The 17,704-nt window shown below is 42.5% G+C and overlaps 1 protein-coding gene across 2 annotated transcripts; it reads right to left on the bottom strand.

Annotated features, from left to right (window-relative positions):
• Nucleotides 1-1,196: 1,196 nt before the first annotated feature.
• LOC306711285 (protein NLRC3-like) lies at nt 1,197-16,122 on the bottom strand. 2 transcript variants are annotated; one of them, XM_079180152.1, is made up of 9 exons: nt 15,771-16,122; nt 13,186-13,468; nt 10,919-12,713; nt 10,645-10,818; nt 9,995-10,168; nt 8,422-8,595; nt 4,897-5,070; nt 3,664-3,837; nt 1,197-2,452 (listed from the first exon to the last, which is right to left on the bottom strand). In XM_079180152.1, exons 1-9 carry the CDS (start codon nt 15,789-15,791, stop codon nt 2,440-2,442), a joined length of 2,982 nt encoding a protein of 993 aa, XP_079036278.1. In that variant the 5' UTR covers nt 15,792-16,122; the 3' UTR covers nt 1,197-2,439. The 2 variants fall into 2 exon arrangements, with proteins under 2 accessions (XP_079036278.1, XP_079036279.1); XM_079180153.1 differs by lacking the exon at nt 9,995-10,168.
• Between the last annotated feature and the right edge of the window lie 1,582 nt (nt 16,123-17,704).

The raw sequence follows: 17,704 nt of genomic DNA on the forward strand, positions 1-17,704 counted from the left end.
GATGTTAGATGGTGCCACCTGGTGGACAGCTGGTAGAACTACACCACGTGATGTGTGACGTCTCTGACACTGACTGGCTGTTTGCCTCAGATCAAATAACATCTGGATCACACACACACCAATATGTGGATAACCACAAGTCACGTGCAGGTGAGGAGGAGGAATCACCGATAAACTCTCTAGTTTAGCAACTGAAATGTATTTTGTTATCTGCGGCTCTCATTGCTATTGTCCTGCTCTGCTGTCTGTTTCCTCGTCTCGCCCACTTGTGTCATGGTGTGGGAATCAGGAAACTTGTCAGAATACCCATATTTGATTGGCTGAGCTGCATCACGTGTATCTCTAAGTCATGTGTGTCTATGAGTCTCTGTTCACTAATTAGCTCAATCAGAATCACCTGTGCGCCTGCAGCCTGTTCATGGAGAGAAAGCAGGAAACACGTCATAACCGCAGCTCCTATTGGTCCGATATGAATCCATGAGAGGAAGGATGAGCTGAAGAGCAGATCATGTGAAACACGTTACTGGAGGACGGAGCCTCTCCAGCTGTTAGCAGACTGGTGTGCTAGCAGGCGAGTGAGCTGTACCCAGCATGCAGTTCGGCGGTGTAATGTTATAAATGTACGATTATTAGTGTTACAAATTGTTTGTGTCACAGACTGTTGTGTTGTGGTGATTTGCTCTGTTAAAGAGCGTTAGTTGTGGGTTGTTCATTGTTATAAAGTTATAACCATGACTAGGAGTTCCTCTCAATAATGTAAATAGCGCAGATGAGTCAAACAGTACATTTAACTTCCTGTTGAAGACAGGAAGCAGGTATTCCGGCTTGATGTGTGATAAGTTCATGTCGGACAGGAAGTTAAAGCCGTTTTACTGTCCAACAGTAATTTTCAGAACATAGTGACGGAGATATTAGTGGACTGTCCATCGCGAACACAAGATTCAATCCAAGAGTCTGAATCTAAAACACAGGAAAGAGAGAAGCGACATCTCAATCAAACCTCAACGACACTACCGGTAACATCGGCGTGTGGAGCTACATGTTGAGACGTCTTCGGGCAGTAGAAGCCACACTGTCAACATGTCTTGTGAAATGTTCTAGTTGATATTCACATCCATCATTCAGTGCTGTCAGCCTCTCAGGAGAAGAGCTCTCTGACCTCATGGAGATACGCAGACTCCCTCAGAGACCAGCAGCACAAAATACAAACCAGTTTTATTTGGTGTTTACAATCAAAAGAAGATTAAAAGTTACAAAAATGGACAAAATGAAAAGAAAAGAAAAGAAAAGGCAAAATTCAAAAGTTCAAATCACCAAATAAGCCTCGTCAAAAAGACTCAAAGCTAGAAACACCTGAATAAACCCCAAAAAGCTCTGATTGTGTGTCGCCTCCTCCTGTTTCTACCTTTTTACTTGGAGCATCGTTAACCTCCTGGTCCATATATGGTCACAACTAAACATTAGCACATCACTGATGAAGCTGTTTACGTAGTCTCACAGCTCATGACAGACTTCTTGAGGTTAACTCTTATCTCTAAGGTTCCTGTCTGGTCTTCCTGGTGGAACATCAGTCAGGATGTCTCCTAAACACTTAGCATGGTTACAGCATGTGACCTTACATCCTGTTTCCTTTGCTGACTGACAAAGATCAGAGCAAAGCATGTCAAACCAAGATCATCTCATGAAATCATCTCAACTAATTATGCTTCACAAAGCACGTCTGATATCACATCGATAAATGACTGAACGTCACTTAAACATCATCATTAAATGACCACTCAGCAGTAATAGAGATCAAAGAAGTAACATCAGTTATGAGTTGATGTCTCATCTAGAGCGTGTTCAGCATCAGTTACCATGGTGATTCACCAGGTATAGTACCATGTTTACCAAGATATCCTCAAGATGTTGGTGACCTTTGACAATGTTTGAGCAATAATGATCCTCAGAACGTTTAGTAGCAAACAGAGGTAAGGTTTAGGAGGAGAGAGCAAACATCTGTATGGACTGAGCTGGACATGGTGTCAAACCTCCAGTCAGTGGGACTTCTGGTGTGAGGGGCGTGGCTTTTCAAGAATCTCATTTTGGGAGGTTAATTACAGCGCCACCATGTGGCCGATCGGAGTCGTATTTCTTGAGAAGCACATGAACATCATTTCCAGTTATTGATCCAAGTTTCATTTCTCTCCCTCATTCCAGCTCACGGGAGTTTGAGCTGAAGACAACAAATAAGAAATCTAACAACAATAATCAGTAGAATCTCAAAAGGTCCTCGAGCCTAAAGAAGAGTAAATCTGTTGTTATATGAGGCTCAATGTCTGTACATGTGAGAGGGCGTCAGACTTTAGTCTTTAAAAGTCTTCTGGTGCTTAACACACTAAATAACATCCAGGTGGAGGTGGTGGAGCAGTCTGCAGTCTCCAGATGTTCTCTGGATCATCAGGGCTTCCATCTGATGAGAGAAGAAGAAGACAAGAGAAGAGATGAATGAGTGTTTCCAGAGACTCCCTTCATCAGCTGTCAGTCAGTGAAGCACATCAGTAGAAAGAGCAGCTTCCTCTCAGCTCTCATGTTAACCTACACTGAGCTCCAAGCTCACACACCTGCAGACACTTTGGGCCTCCAGTCTGTTGACTCTGCAGGTTTCACTGAAATAAAGTGCTGAGAGTCCTGAACGCATCATGACTGCAGACCCAGAGAGGTGTTCACTGCTCACTGTAAAGATGGATTTAACCCCGTTATGCTGCGTTCACAACAAACACCAAGCGGGTTTTCAACATGACGTCATTACATACGAAGTAAATGCAAAGACGCTAACAGACGAAGATTTGAGTCAATGAGGAGAAAGACGAGATGAGAACTGAAATATCTCCAATGGAGTAAGAAACGTGAGGCTGTGTCATTAAAGCCTTTCAGCGTTGAGATTCTCCTCCTTCATCACTGACGTCCTGATGCTGTTGAACCACAAATGGAGGATAAACACATCGTATCCGTCTGTGTTCACCCAGAGATCTACGATACCTCATGTTAGTACCGAGACCAGACTCTGTGTGTACATGTATGAACCACAGACTGTCTACGGTACAAACAATAACCACGCTGACCTATTCACGCCTAGATGATGGAGCAGCTACAACTGAACTGATGTTAGAAATGCTTCCAACACGGACTCTGCGTGAAGAGCTGTGTTGAGTATTTTCCCTCTTGCAAAAGAATTAAATGGACCGGAGACAACTTTGAATGATTTGAAGACTTGTATTATTTTGATTTGCGAATAACATAGAAATATTCTACAACAGCCCCCCCCTTGATCAAACCACCACGATGCTAACATTAGCTTTGCGTTTGGTGTGAACACAGCAGTAGAGTTCAAAGAGTCTCCGTCACATTTCATCTACTGTGAAATATTTAATGTCAAACATGTAAATATGGAGTCTGTTGTAAAAATATGAGGACAAAACTAAAGACAAAAGGACGGGCACACATAAGATGTTAAAGGTTCCATATGTTCCTACAAAGACTGAGCAGGAGAACATCAGCAGAGGTTCTTGGTTACTAAATGTAACGCTGGTTCTATGAAGTGAGAGCCAGTGATGTGCAGGCTTCAGTCAGACTGATCTCAGAGCTGTGACAAAGATGAACTGACTCCAACCCTCTACTTACATGAGAGTCTCCAGTCTACAATGTGGACTCTCCTTAAGATCAGACAGCAGCTTCACTCCTGAATCCTTCAGTTTGTTTCTTCTCAGAATCAGTATTCTCAGATGGGAGGGGTTTGACTTCAGAGCTGAGCCCAGAGAAGAACAGCCTTCCTCTGTGATCTCACAGTGTGACAGCCTGCAAACACACAAAACAACACACAGAGTTTCTTATATCGATACACAATGAATCATTATCTTCATCATCAACATGAGAGGCTTTCATTTTGGTTTCATCTTCTTCTGTAGATTATTAAACGATCACTGGATCTTTAGAGTTCACTATGAAACCAAGATGTTCAAATGAAGTAAAAGTGAGATAAAAACACTTATTATGTAGAGATGTGATCTTTAAAAGGCCCAAACTAACAGGCTCACAGTCAGGAGCAGGAGGTAGCAGAGGCTGCAGAGAGACTGTCAGTCAATAGTTGTGGTTAGCACCAGAGGGGTTTGACATAGAGCGTCTGCAGAGGGTCTGTGACAGGAAGTGATGGAGGTTATAGGAATGAGTTTCTCCGTCCTGTGTATGAGAGCTCAATGGGGTGCAGTAGTAGAGGATCAAAGAGTTGACTTGACATTTGCTACCATGAGGTGTTGAAGAAAATCATCATATAACTGTTAAAAAGCAGGTTTTATAACAGATATCTCAACACAGTTCAATAAAAGATATTTCCTAGAAATACCGGAGCCAGCATTCCTAGAAGGAGGATGATGGCATCAGGAAACTTGGCCGAGTACTAGAACCATTTTACCTACATGAATCGTGTGTTCTGCCAAAAGGTTATCTCGACCCAGACTTTGTGTCTCTTTGTAGTCATTATGTGTCTCTTTGTCGTCTTTTTGTGTCTCTTTGTAGTCTTTTTGTGTCTCTTTGTAGTCTTTTTGTGTCTCTTTGTAGTCTTTTTGTGTCTCTTTGAGTGACATCTCGTAGGTGAAGGTCAGGGGGCCCCTGACCCTTTGGGCCCCTGGGCCTGTGCCCGGTAGGCCTGTTCAGTAATCCATCCAACAGCAGCATGAAGCCAGACAAGTTGTACATTTCATGATTGTAGAGGATGACATGCAGACAACGAGGCAGCTGATGTGAAGTGGAACATATTACCAGAACATGTATCACTTTATGGATCTATACGTAGATCAATCAAAGAGAGTTATTGATGAAACATGAAGGTGCTGCACTAGCAGCAGACAGTGAACCTACTTCAGAATCTCCAGTCTACAATGTGGACTCTCCAGAAAATCACTCAGCAGCTTCACTCCTGAATCCTTCAGGTTGTTTCCTCTCAGATCCAGTTCTCTCAGATGGGAGGGGTTTGACTTCAGAGCTGAGCCCAGAGAAGAACAGCCTTCCTCTGTGATCTTACAGTTTGACAGACTGCAAAAACACAAAACAACACACAGAGTTTCTTATATCAATACACAATTAATCATTATCTTCATCATCAACATGAGAGGCTTTCATTTTGGTTTCATCTTCTTCTGTAGATTATTAAACGATCACTGGATCTTTAGAGTTCACTATGAAACCAAGATGTTCAAATTGAGAGGGACCCCTAGTCATGGTCATTACTTTATAACAATGAACAACCCACAACTAACGCTCTTTAACAGAGCAAATCACAACGACACAACAGTCTGTGACACAAACAATTTGTAATACTAATAATTGTACATTTATAAAATTACACCACCGAACTGCATGCTGGGTACAGCTCACTCGCCTGCTAGCACACCAGTCTGCTAACAGCTGGAGAGGCTCCGTCCTCCAGTAACGTGTTTCACATGATCTGCTCTTCAGCTCATCCTTCCTCTCATGGATTCATATCGGACCAATAGGAGCTGCGGTTATGACGTGTTTCCTGCTTTCTCTCCATGAACAGGCTGCAGGCGCACAGGTGATTCTGATTGAGCTAATTAGTGAACGGAGACTCATAGACACACATGACTTAGAGATATACGTGATGCAGCTCAGCCAATCAAATATGGGTATTCTGACAAGCTTCCTGATTGTGAGCTGTACACACACCATGACACAAGTGGGCGAGACGAGGAAAGACTATGCAGAGCAGGACAATAGTTGGGTAAGCTGTAAATATTAAAGCGTTGATCAATCTCCAAATGAGAAAAATTGCCAGAGAGAAAAGTCGTGAACCAGGAATGGTTGGACTTGTATAGGCAAATTGCTCGGATGGACAGATGTTTGAGAGTGAGCTAATTGGTGGAACATCTCTTAGAGATTTTCAGGGGAGATCATTAGACCTCCTTTCTGTCTCTGCCACTCACTTGCTCTGTCCATCTAACTGTCTATCTCTCTCTTCTCTCTCTATCATACAGGCATTGAGGTCTTAGATATTTTTAGAGAGCTTCCCTCCCATTTCAAAATAAAAGCCCCACAGAATGAATTCAAACTGGAATTTTGTGATGAAGCTTGTCATTTAATAACCTCTATTTGGGTTTCATAAATTCAGATTCTGTCTCCTCTCCTCAGGAAACTGATGCTCCCATCAGTTCTGTACAATCCATATTCTGAGCTTCATGTTAAGATACAGTTCATTTACGGGGCTTTTATTTTGAAAGGGTGGGACTGAATATATTTCCCTTAATATCTATAAGTGACATGTGACTATGTTCACTAATTAGCTCACTCACTAACACCTGTCCATGGGAGGAATTTGCCTATATCAGTCTAACCATTCCTGGTTCAAGACTGTGATCTCTGGCAATTTTTCTCATTTGGAGATTGATCTATGATTTATTATTTACAGCTTACCCAACTATTGTCCTGCTCTGCCAAGTCTTTCCTCGTCTCGCCCACTTGTGTCATGGTGTGTGTACATCTCACTGGAATCAGGAAACTTGACAGAATACCCATATTTGATTGGCTGAGCTGCATCACGTATATCGTTAAGTCATGTGTGTATGTGAGTCTGTGAGCCTCTGTTCACTAATTAGCTCAATCAGAATCACCTGTGCACCTGCAGCCTGTTCATGGAGAAAAAGCAGGGAAACGCCTCTCCTCACATTACGTGATGCCTGCTAGTAATGCCTTTGGAAATGATGAGAGCTAACGCTCCCATCATTTCTGTACGAACCTCATTCTGAGCTTCATGTTAAGATACAGTTAATCTATGGGGCTTTTATTTTGAAAGGGTGGGACTGGGTGGGTGAGAGAGGGGGAGAGGAGACATATTCATAATGTTTGACACAAACACAAAGGTTATTAAATCACAAGTATTCCAGTTAGGATTCACTCTGTGGGGCTTTTATTTTGAAATGGGAGGGGGGGGGGGGGAGACAGAAAGATAGAGAGAGACAGAGTGAGTGAGTGAGACAGGCAGACAGACAGACAGAGAGAGAAAGACAGACAGAGAGAGACAGACAGTGTGTGTAGAGAGACAGAGAGAGAGCCTGTGTGTGTGTGTAACTGGTTGCCATGGTGAGGACGCACCTGGTGTTAGAGGCAGACTGATTAATAAACGTTACAGTAAACAGTGATTTTGAACAAAACTCCTGCCTCCTTTTAACAAAAAGTAGGAGTCTGAGTGCCAAAATATGGATACCGTGAGAAAGATAAGACTCTTGCGAACATGGTGATGTGTTTTTTTATGTTTGTGGTGTTAAAAATGTGAGCTCCAGAGCAATATACAAAAGTGGTACCGTCTGCTTTCTTTGAGAAATGAGTGGTCAGATTTAACATTGGTCTCTATGGAGCAGAAAGTTGGTTTTCCTGTCAATTAAGGTCTGTAGTGCAAAATGTGTAAATGTGCTGGATTCCACAATCATTTCTCTAGACCAGCACACCATTAGCTAACTTTTTGCAAAAAATAATGCATGAGGTGTGCAAATTGTGGCACTCTGAGCAATTTGTTTGAAGAAATCACAGAATATTTTCCTGCTCTGCTCCACGCAGACAGACAGTTATATGTATTGAGTGAGTGAGACAGACCGACAGACAGACAGACAGACTCAGACCGTTAGATGGACTGAGTGAGTGAGACAGGCAGACATACAGTTATATGTACTGAGTGAATGAGTGAGACAGGCAGACATACAGTTATATGTACTGAGTGAGTGAGTGAGACAGGCAGACAGACAGACAGACAGACAGACAGGAGGTCTAAAAATGCCTTTGACTGAATATCTCCAAGTCATGTGTGTGTGTGTAGAGAGAGAGCGTGCGTGCGTGCGTGTGTGTAACTGGTTGCCATGGTGAGGACGCACCTGGCGTTAGAAGCAGACTGATTAATAAACGTTACAGTAAACAGTGATTTTGAACAAAACTCCTGCCTCCTTTTAACAAAAAGCAGGAGTCTGAGTGCCAAAATATGGATACCGTGAGAAAGATAAGACTCTGCCGAACGCGATGATGTGTTTTTTATGTTGGTGGTGTTAAAAATGTGAGCTCCGGCGCAATATACAAAACTGGTACCGTCTGCTTTCTTTGAGAAATGAGTGGTCAGATTTAACATTGGTCTCTATGGAGCAGAACGTTGGTTTTCCTCTCAATTAAGTCATTTTCTGCCAAATGTGTAAATCTGTGGGATTCCACAATCACTTTTTAACGAGAAGTCAGGATTAGCCACTGTATGAACTAAAAAATATATATGAAGAGTGTAAATTGTGGATTGGAGCCAGGTATGGAGGTATGGATCTATACGTAGATAAATCAAAGAGAGTTATTGATGAAACATGAAGGTGCTGCACTAGCAGCAGACAGTGAACCCACCTCAGAGCCTTCAGTCTACAATGTGGACTCTCCAGAAAACCTCTCAGCATCTTCACTCCTGAATCCTTCAGCTTGTTGTAGCTCAGATTCAGTCCTCTCAGATGGGAGGGGTTTGACTTCAGAGCTGAGCCCAGAGAAGAACAGCCTTCCTCTGTGATACCACAGCCTGACAGACTGCAAACACACAAAACAACACACAGAGTTTCTTATATCGATACACAATGAATCATTATCTTCATCATCAACATGAGAGGCTTTCATTCTGGTTTCATCTTCTTCTATAAACAGACTTTTAGTCCAGAGTGTAGGTAACTAGATCCAGGGTGTGACCCTTTGAGTGGGGGGGCTCCTGTACAGCCTGAGTGAGGTTAAAGGTTCCAGAGTTTCCATAAAATCAGTGACAACAGTCTGTGAAGGGCAGCAGACATGTATGTTAAAATCAGCTCAAATAAGAATGTGGCCATACTTTGATGTAACACGTGATCGTAACTCTGAGAAGTGTTGGATAACAACACTGTTAGGCCTGGACGGTCTGTAGATTATTAAACGATCACTGGATCTTTAGAGTTCACTATGAAACCAAGATGTTCAAATGAAGTAAAAGTGAGATAAAAACACTTATTATGTAGAGATGTGATCTTTAAAAGGCCCAAACTAACAGGCTCACAGTCAGGAGCAGGAGGTAGCAGAGGCTGCAGAGGGACTGTCAGTCAATAGTTGTGGTTAGCACCAGAGGGGTTTGACATAGAGCGTCTGCAGAGGGTCTGTGACAGGAAGTGATGGAGGTTATAGGAATGAGTTTCTCCGTCCTGTGTATGAGAGCTCAATGGGGTGCAGTAGTAGGGGATCAAAGAGCTGACTTGACATTTGCTACCATGAGGTGTTGAAGAAATTCATCATATAACTGCTAAAAAGCAGGTTTTATAACAGATATCTCAACACAGTTCAATAAAAGATATTTCCTAGAAATACCGGAGCCAGCATTCCTAGAAGGAGGATGATGGCATCAGGAAACTTGGCCGAGTACTAGAACCATTTTACCTACATGAATCGTGTGTTCTGCCAAAAGGTTATCTCGACCCAGACTTTATGTGTCTCTTTGTAGTCATTATGTGTCTCTTTGGAGTCTTTTTGTGTCTCTTTGTAGTCCTTTTGTGTCTCTTTGTAGTCATTTTGTGTCTTTATATGTCTCTTTGTAGTCTTTTTGTTTCTCTTTGTAGTCCTTTTGTGTCTCTTTGTAGTCATATTGTGTCTTTATGTGTCTCTTTGGAGTCTTTTTGTCTCTTTGTAGTCATGTTGTGTCTCTTTGTAGTCTTTTTGTCTCTTTGTAGTCCTTTTGTGTCTCTTTGTAGTCTTTATGTGGCTCTTTGTAGTCTTTTTGTGTCTCTTTGTAGTCTTTTTGTGTCTCTTTGTAGTCTTATTGTGTCTCTTTGAGTGACATCTCGTAGGTGAAGGTCAGGGGGCCCCTGACCCTTTGGGCCCCTGGGCCTGTGCCCGGTAGGGGCCCAAAGAGCCACATAAAGACTACAAAGAGACACAAAAGGCCTGCACTAGCAGCAGACAGTGAACCTACTTCAGAGCCTTCAGTCTACAATGTGGACTCTCCAGAAAACCTCTCAGCAGCTTCACTCCTGAATCCTTCAGGTTGTTGTGACTCAGATCCAGTTCTCTCAGATGGGAGGGGTTTGACTTCAGAGCTGAGCCCAGAGAAGAACAGCCTTCCTCTGTGATCTCACAGCCTGACAGACTGCAAACACACAAAACAACACACAGAGTTTCTTATATCGATACACAATGAATCATTATCTTCATCATCAACATGAGAGGCTTTCATTTTGGTTTCATCTTCTTCTGTAAACAGACATTTAGTGTAAATCCTGTCACTGTTGTGACATTTAAAATCATTATCACAGTGAAATAAGTTGTTCCAGTGCAGTAGATCGCTCTAACAAACTAAAAGCACGACTTAAACCGTCCTGGTTCCCTGAAAGCAGGTGGGCCAAAGGATGTTCATGTTGGTTAGACAAGACATCCAACACTTTGATCCCGAGCAGGATAGTGGCCAGTTCACCATCACTCTACACCATTATTCACAAATGCATATCAGCAGAGACACTAGTAGACATTGTTGTCCCACAGGAACATGTTGGTAACACAATGAACTTCGTAGATCAGACACTTGGACCACTTCGTCATCTTTGTAGTAAATCACCTGATGCTCACCTGAGACTTTCAAGTGTACAGTGTGGACTCTCCAGTCCAGCAGAGAGCAGCTTCAGTCCTGAGTCCTGCAGGTTGTTTCTACTCAGGTCCAGCTCTTTCAGACTAGAGGACTGGGAGCTGAGGACTGAGGACAGAGCTTCACAGCTTCTCTGTGAGAGGTTACAGTCACTCAGCCTAGGGGAGGAACAGGGATTAATACAAGCAAAATGTTTAATCAAAGTAAACTATCAAACATATTTAGTCATGTTAATGTATCTGTAGTGTATCCACCTACAGAGCTTTGTTGGAGGCTTTGACCACTGGCAGCAGCCTCAGAAGAGCCTCCTCTGAATCAGAGTATTTCTTCAGGTCAAACTCGTCCAGATCTTTTCCTGATGTCAGTAAGATGAAGACCAGAGCTGACCACTGAGCAGGAGACAGTTCATCTGTGGAGAGACGTCCTGACCTCAGGGACTGTTGGATCTCCTCCACTAGAGAACCATCATTCAGTTCATTCAGACAGTGGAACAGATTGATGCTTTTCTCTGGAGACACATTCTCACTGATCTTCTCCTTGATGTACTGGACTGTTTCCTGATTGGTCTGTGAGCTACTTCCTGTCTGTGTCAGCAGAACTCGTAGGAGAGTCTGATTGGTCTGCAGTGAAAGACCCAGGAGGAAGCGGAGGAACAAGTCCAGGTGTCCATTTGGACTCTGTAAGGCCTTGTCCACAGCACACTGATAGAGATGTTTAGGTTTGTCTCCTAAGAATGTAGACCACCAGGAGGTTGTTTGTTCTTCTGACAGCAGATTGACACCAGAGTTGATGAAGGTCAGATGGACATGAAGAGCAGCCAGAAACTCCTGAACACTCAGATGGATGAAGCAGAACACTGTGTCCTGGTACAGTCCTCTCTCCTCTCTAAAGATCTGTGTGAACACTCCTGAGTACACTGAGGCTGCTCTGATATCGATGCCACACTCTGTCAGGTCGGATTCATAGAAGATCAGGTTGCCTTTCTGCAGCTGATCAAAAGCCAGTTTTCCCAGAGACTCAGTCATCTCCCTGCTCTCTGGACTCCAGTGTGGATCTGTCGCAGCTCCTCGATCATACTTGACCTTCTTCAGTTTGGACTGAACCACCAGGAAGTGGATGTACATCTCAGTCAGGGTCTTGGGCAGCTCTCCTCCCTCTCTGGTCTTCAACACATCCTCCAGAACTCCAGCAGTGATCCAGCAGAAGACTGGGATGTGGCACATGATGTGGAGGCTTCGTGAGGTCTTGATGTGGGAGATGATCCTGCTGGCCTGCTCCTCTTCTCTGAATCTCTTCCTGAAGTACTCGTCCTTCTGTGGGTCAGTGAACCCTCTGACCTCTGTCACCATGTCGACATACTCAAGAGGAATCTGATTGGCTGCTGCAGGTCGTGTGGTTATCCAGAGGCGAGCAGAGGGAAGCAGGTTCCCCCTGAAGAGGTTTGTCAGCAGCACATCCACTGAGGTGGACTCTGTAACATCAGTCAGGATCTCATTGTTGTGGAAGTCCAGAGGAAGTCGACACTCATCCAGACCGTCAAAGATGAACAGAACCAGGAACTCTTCAAACCTGCAGATTCCTGCTTCTTTGGTTTCACTGAAGAATCGATGAACAAGTTCCACCAAGCTGAACTTCTTCTCTTTCAGCACATTCAGCTCTCTGAAAGTGAATGGAAATGTGAACAGTATGTCCTGGTGGTCTTTGCCTTCAGCCCAGTCCAGAGTGAACTTCTGTGTTAAGACTGTTTTCCCAATGCCAGCCACTCCCTTTGTCATCACGGTTCTGATTGGTTCCTCTTCTCCAGCTGAGGCTTTAAAGATGTCTTCTTGTCTGATGGTTGTTTCTGGTCTGTCTGGTTTCCTGGAAGCCGTTTCAATCTGTCTGACCTCATGTTCATGATTGACCTCTCCGGTCCCTCCTTCTGTGATGTAGATCTCTGTGTAGATCTCATTCAGAAGGATTTTGTTTCCTGCTTCTGCGATTCCCTCAAACACTTTCTGGAACTTCTTTTGAAAGTTGGATTTGAGTTTTCGCTGACACTCAGTAAGAATCTCTGCATGAATAAAACAAAGATAAAAATCAATGAATGTGAATGTGAGTCATTTCTATTCATCTCGTTTGATAACTAAAGGCTCTGAACAGGTAACTACTGTAAAATGACTGAGTATCATTTAACATCAACGGACATGTTGTGCTTCATGTGTTCATGAACTCTGGTCTCCAAATAACCAGAAGCTTTATTACTTTATTACAAAGAGAATTAATGACGTCCAAGCAGTATCTTACAGTCACACCAGTGTGATCATTTTAAACTTTAGAGGAAACAGAAACAGGACTGTCTGCCTTTGTGTTGTTGGTTTTTCTTCTCTGAGACGTTTTATCGTCTTGTTTGGTAGCTTGGTCTATAAGCCAAGGTGCAACACAAGACATGAGTCTCTGTTGTTCAAATTCAGACGTTGCTTACTTTAATAATGTTCGTTGAAGTCTTTGGAATATTCTACTTTGATCTTCATACCATGACTTACCTTCAGGTTCTGAGATGGTTTTTGATAATTTCTCCACTAGATCATTCCTATTTATCTCCTTTAAAACAATCCGGATCACTTTAATAGTGTTTATGCCGTAGTTCTTGACCATCTGATCCACTGTGTCCATCCGGTCTGCATTCTCCAGTCGACTCTTTGGGATTGCTGGGAAGCCTTCTAGGACCTCCTCCTGCAGGAACCACTTGAATTCTTTAAACTGGTCGGCTCCTAAATCATCCAAAGTTCTCTTGAAGACCACGATAGGGGTCTCCATCTGTCCTCTCTGTCAAGATACAGAAGATATCGTTTCATAATACGACAGTTCTTACATTTTAAAATCCTGTGATGATAGAACAATAATCATGCTGTACATTGTGACAGGAACAATGTTCATAATAACGTCTTATAATTATTGTGATCCTGCTTTGACAGTTGTAGCGCTCAGTTCCAAGTAACTGAGCGTGGTGACCTAAAACGGCTATTTAGTGCCATATGGCACTAAATAGCACAAGTGTATGTATGTATGTATGTATGTATGTATGTATGTATGTATGTATGTATGTATGTATGCATGCATACATACATATATATATATATATTGAAGAAGCCTAGTAGTAGTAACAACGTCTCTGTGTAGTCAACAACTGTCAAATCAAATTAAGAAAATACACATAAATTATTATTCTCAGTGTTCACATCTAACTGGATGGTTATAAATAATACATTTAAATACATAAATAAATGTTCTTCTCATTTCAAGTGAAATAAGGGATCCATCTAAAAATAAAATACACAAGAAAGATTTTTTGAAAAACTTGCATCTTTAAAGAAAGTGCTTGATTTTATAAACATGAATGAAAATGAAAAATGAAAGAGCGTCTGGAGTTAACTTTGTTCTTCTCTTTTGTTAAATCATTTCACATCATAACGGTCTCAGTCAACTTTATAATAAACAATCTCTACATCTCAACATCTCGTCCTCAGGTCAGACTGGAGTGTTTGGTCTCGTGGTGACAGTAAGTGGGCGGAGCCAGTCTCCATTGTATCTCTACATCTGATTGGTCACAATGCTCGTCTTTGGATAAACCGGATATCTCTGACACAGACGTCAGGGGGAGATGTTCAGATTGCGCTACAGGTCAGGAGCAAATAATGTAGATTTTACTGAACGGGTACTTTGACTTTCTGCACTTAAAGTACATTTTGTTGATAATAACTTACTTGACTAAGGTTTTGAATGCAGGTATTTTACTCGTAGTGGATTATTGTTTCATCAGTATGTGTTAGTACGTTTACTGCAGTGAGGATCTGAATACATTTCCACTAACTACTTGTCAGTGATTTAACAGTTAATATACAAACAGTGGTCCCTAATCTTGCTCCAGATCTTTGAGCAGGTCCACATTGTTGCTCATATTATATAAAACTACATTATATCTCTTCTGTAAACACAACAATATGATTAAATATGATCGCATCATGTTTTAATCAATTAAGAACAAAGAGTGTCTTTGAGCTGTTTGTCACAGTTTGACTATCAAACACACATCGTCTGTAATAGAATGATGGAGTGAATTCAAAGCAAATGTAGTGGAGTAGTGTTTAGTGGATTGATAACCACCTCTAACAGACCTGACGTCTGTGTCAGTGATATCCGGTTTATCCAAAGACGAGCATTGTGACCAATCAGATGTAGAGATACAAGGGCGACTGGGTCCGCCCACTTACTGTCAAGAAGAAAAACTACTCGCGAGCGAACAGAAAAACTACTCGCGAGCGAGCAGGTTTAAGCTTCTCGAGCGACTTTTGCTCGCGCGAGACGGACTTTTGCTCGCGGAGTGATATAAAAGCGCTCGTCAAAGTAAAATACGCGCGCGCATGGATCTCATTTGCGCTCTCGGATTTTGACAGTGATTTGCCTTCATACTCTAGCGTCCGTCAGTCTATAAACATCTGCTGCACTCAAACCTCCGCGTTGTACTGCAGCATGCACATTAAACTCATTGATAGTCCATCAAAGTCAAAGCAGGCTGTGTATCCTCTGCACAGAGGCACAAACACAACCTTCTGCTTTTACATGAAGGAACTCACTACGACGCTTTGCCCCGTTTATGACCGTGTGCACACAGTTTACAGTAGAATCTCATCTCTGTTTACATCCATCTGAAGACAACCCCCCATGAGGCTCCCTGTGCTGGTTATGTAACTGTGACAGGTTTAAACCTGAAGACCACAGCAAACCAGAGGCTGCCTGCAGGAGAGGAAACGATGACGAGCCTCTTTGAATCTTTGCAGTCGATTGGCCGGAGACAACAGCAGCATGTCATTTATATCAGACACGTTTCATATCCAAACATGTTTATTAACAGCACACATGCACCACAAAACACGTCAGACATGTGACAGTGAAACAAAGCCAGTTAAGTGGTTGAAGGAAAACTCACTACAAACTGTTCCAGAAGTTTGTTAGAAGTTTGTTAAACTTTTTAAACGTTGAGAAAGAAGTAAAACATGAAAAGTGAAAATCATGACCTCGTAGATTGACGGCTTATGTCGGACAGAGGATAGGTTTGTAGTAAAAGTACCTTTGCTGAAGTCAGCTCCATGTTAACATCCTCTAGTGAAGTCGGGTGTGTCCTGTAACTTCCGCAGTGGAAACGCTGTCAGACCCGACTTGCAGCGTTATCGCGACTTTAGACAGTGTGTGTGTGTGTGTGTGTGTGTGTGTGTGTGTGTGTGCTCCTCTTCACACATGCTCCTCGTGTTTTCGTTGCAAAGATGAGGATTTCGTGAATGCTGGAATACCAAACATGTCAGAGGCTCGTCCGAGATGAACTGCGTCTCTTCTGGAAAGCAGAAGAGAGCAGGCGGAAGCAGAAAGGGGCGTTGACCAGAAACTGCGTTCAAGTCGGACCGTTTTCAGCCGCCTGCTGCTTCTTCTTCTTCTTCTTCTTCTTCTTCTTCTTCTTTTGCTTTTTATGGAGGTTGTCAAACAGCTTCCGGGCGCATTACCGCCGCCCACTGATCTGGAGTGTGGACTAAGAACTCCAATATAAATATCTATATACATATAGAAAAAAAAAATACAAAATAGAAGAAAAAATTCTCAAATTCTACTCATTAGTCTTGTTGACTCTAAATATTCCAGAAAAAGTTTCCAACATGTGTCACTAAAGCTTTTCTTTAGTACATTGATGATATTCTCCTCTCCCATCTCTCTGACTCGTACCTCTGACAGGACAATAAAACACGATCCACAGTTTCTTCTTCTCCACAAAATTCACATTTTCCGTTGTTATGCTTTCCAATCACATAGAGGGAACTGTTCAGACCAGTACGGCCGTTCCTTAGTCTTGTCATAATCATTTCCTCTTTCCTAGTTTGTCCACTAGATCCTGCACTCCCAACCAACGGTTTATTTTTAAACAGATATCTTCCTTTACTTCCTTTATTACGTTCGTTCTGCCATCTCTTTTTGATTTGTCCCTTAATCACCACTTTAGCTTCTGACTTACTTATATTTACTTTAACATTATTTCTTCCACTCTTCAAAGCCCTTTTTGCTGCTTTATCCGCCTTCTCATTGCCATCGACTCCAACATGGACCCACACAAAATGAACAGCCGCATTTGATGGATTCTTAAAAGTGATTGTAGTATTTCAAACAGTAAATCCTCTTCTGGAGTGGCAACATGTCAAACTCGTTAGCACTGCACATGAGTCTGATGCATTAACCACTCTCTCTGGTGTGACGTCCTCTCCCACTGTAAGGCAATAATATGCCATCATCTCACATGTGAACACAGATCAGTCATCACTGAGTCTCTTCCCACACTCCAAATGGATTTCTGGGATTACTGCTGCTGCTGTTCTACCAGTGTTAGGGTCTTTAGATCCATACATCTGTATTTAATTGTGGTAACTGATGTATGACTTGAAGATCTTACAGTTTCCCCCACGTTCATCTCTCATCAGTTCAAGGAGGCCAAGATCAACTTCAGGCTGTGGCAGTAACCAAGGAGCAACATCTGGACCACAGCTGGAGAATAACTCCTATCCAGTAAACCTAGTTCACTAGCCTTCTTCTTCACAACCCAACCAAAGCTCTTTGTTGGCCTTTTTTCATGTTCCCAGCACGGCTCAATTGCACTTATTATTGGATGGTTGTCATGTCCTTGTAAACTGACTCAATATGTCATCGTGATCTGGATTCTTCTCAACTCTGATGTCATTTCCCCCATTTCTACCTGTAATGCCGGCACAGATGTTGTTTTACAGACCCCACTACATATTCTTAATGCTTGTATTACATCCAGTTTTCCCAACGAGGTTTTAGACGCCGACCTATATACCACACAGCCATAGTCTAGAACTGATCTTGGGCGACTGTGCTAAGTGGAGCGCAGGGCCGTCCTTCAATCAGAGGATCAGCAGTTCGATCCCCGGCTCAGACTTCAGTTTTATTTACAAATGTCTTCATTTAACCCTTTCTAACCAACCTTTAACCGTTTAATCTCGG

The sequence above is a fragment of the Pholis gunnellus genome (genome assembly GCF_910591455.1).
Source record: "Pholis gunnellus genome assembly, chromosome: 19".
Taxonomy (NCBI): domain Eukaryota; kingdom Metazoa; phylum Chordata; class Actinopteri; order Perciformes; family Pholidae; genus Pholis; species Pholis gunnellus.

Bases quoted from the DNA above. Each gene is read 5' to 3' on its own strand.
- LOC306711285 (XM_079180152.1), bottom strand. From the start codon at position 15,791: ATGGAGCTGACTTCAGCAAAG. The intron at 13,469-15,770 runs GTACTTTTACTA...GTATCTTGACAG, and splicing joins TGGAGCTGACTTCAGCAAAG to AGAGGACAGATGGAGACCCC. The intron at 12,714-13,185 runs GTAAGTCATGGT...TTATTCATGCAG, and splicing joins AACCATCTCAGAACCTGAAG to AGATTCTTACTGAGTGTCAG.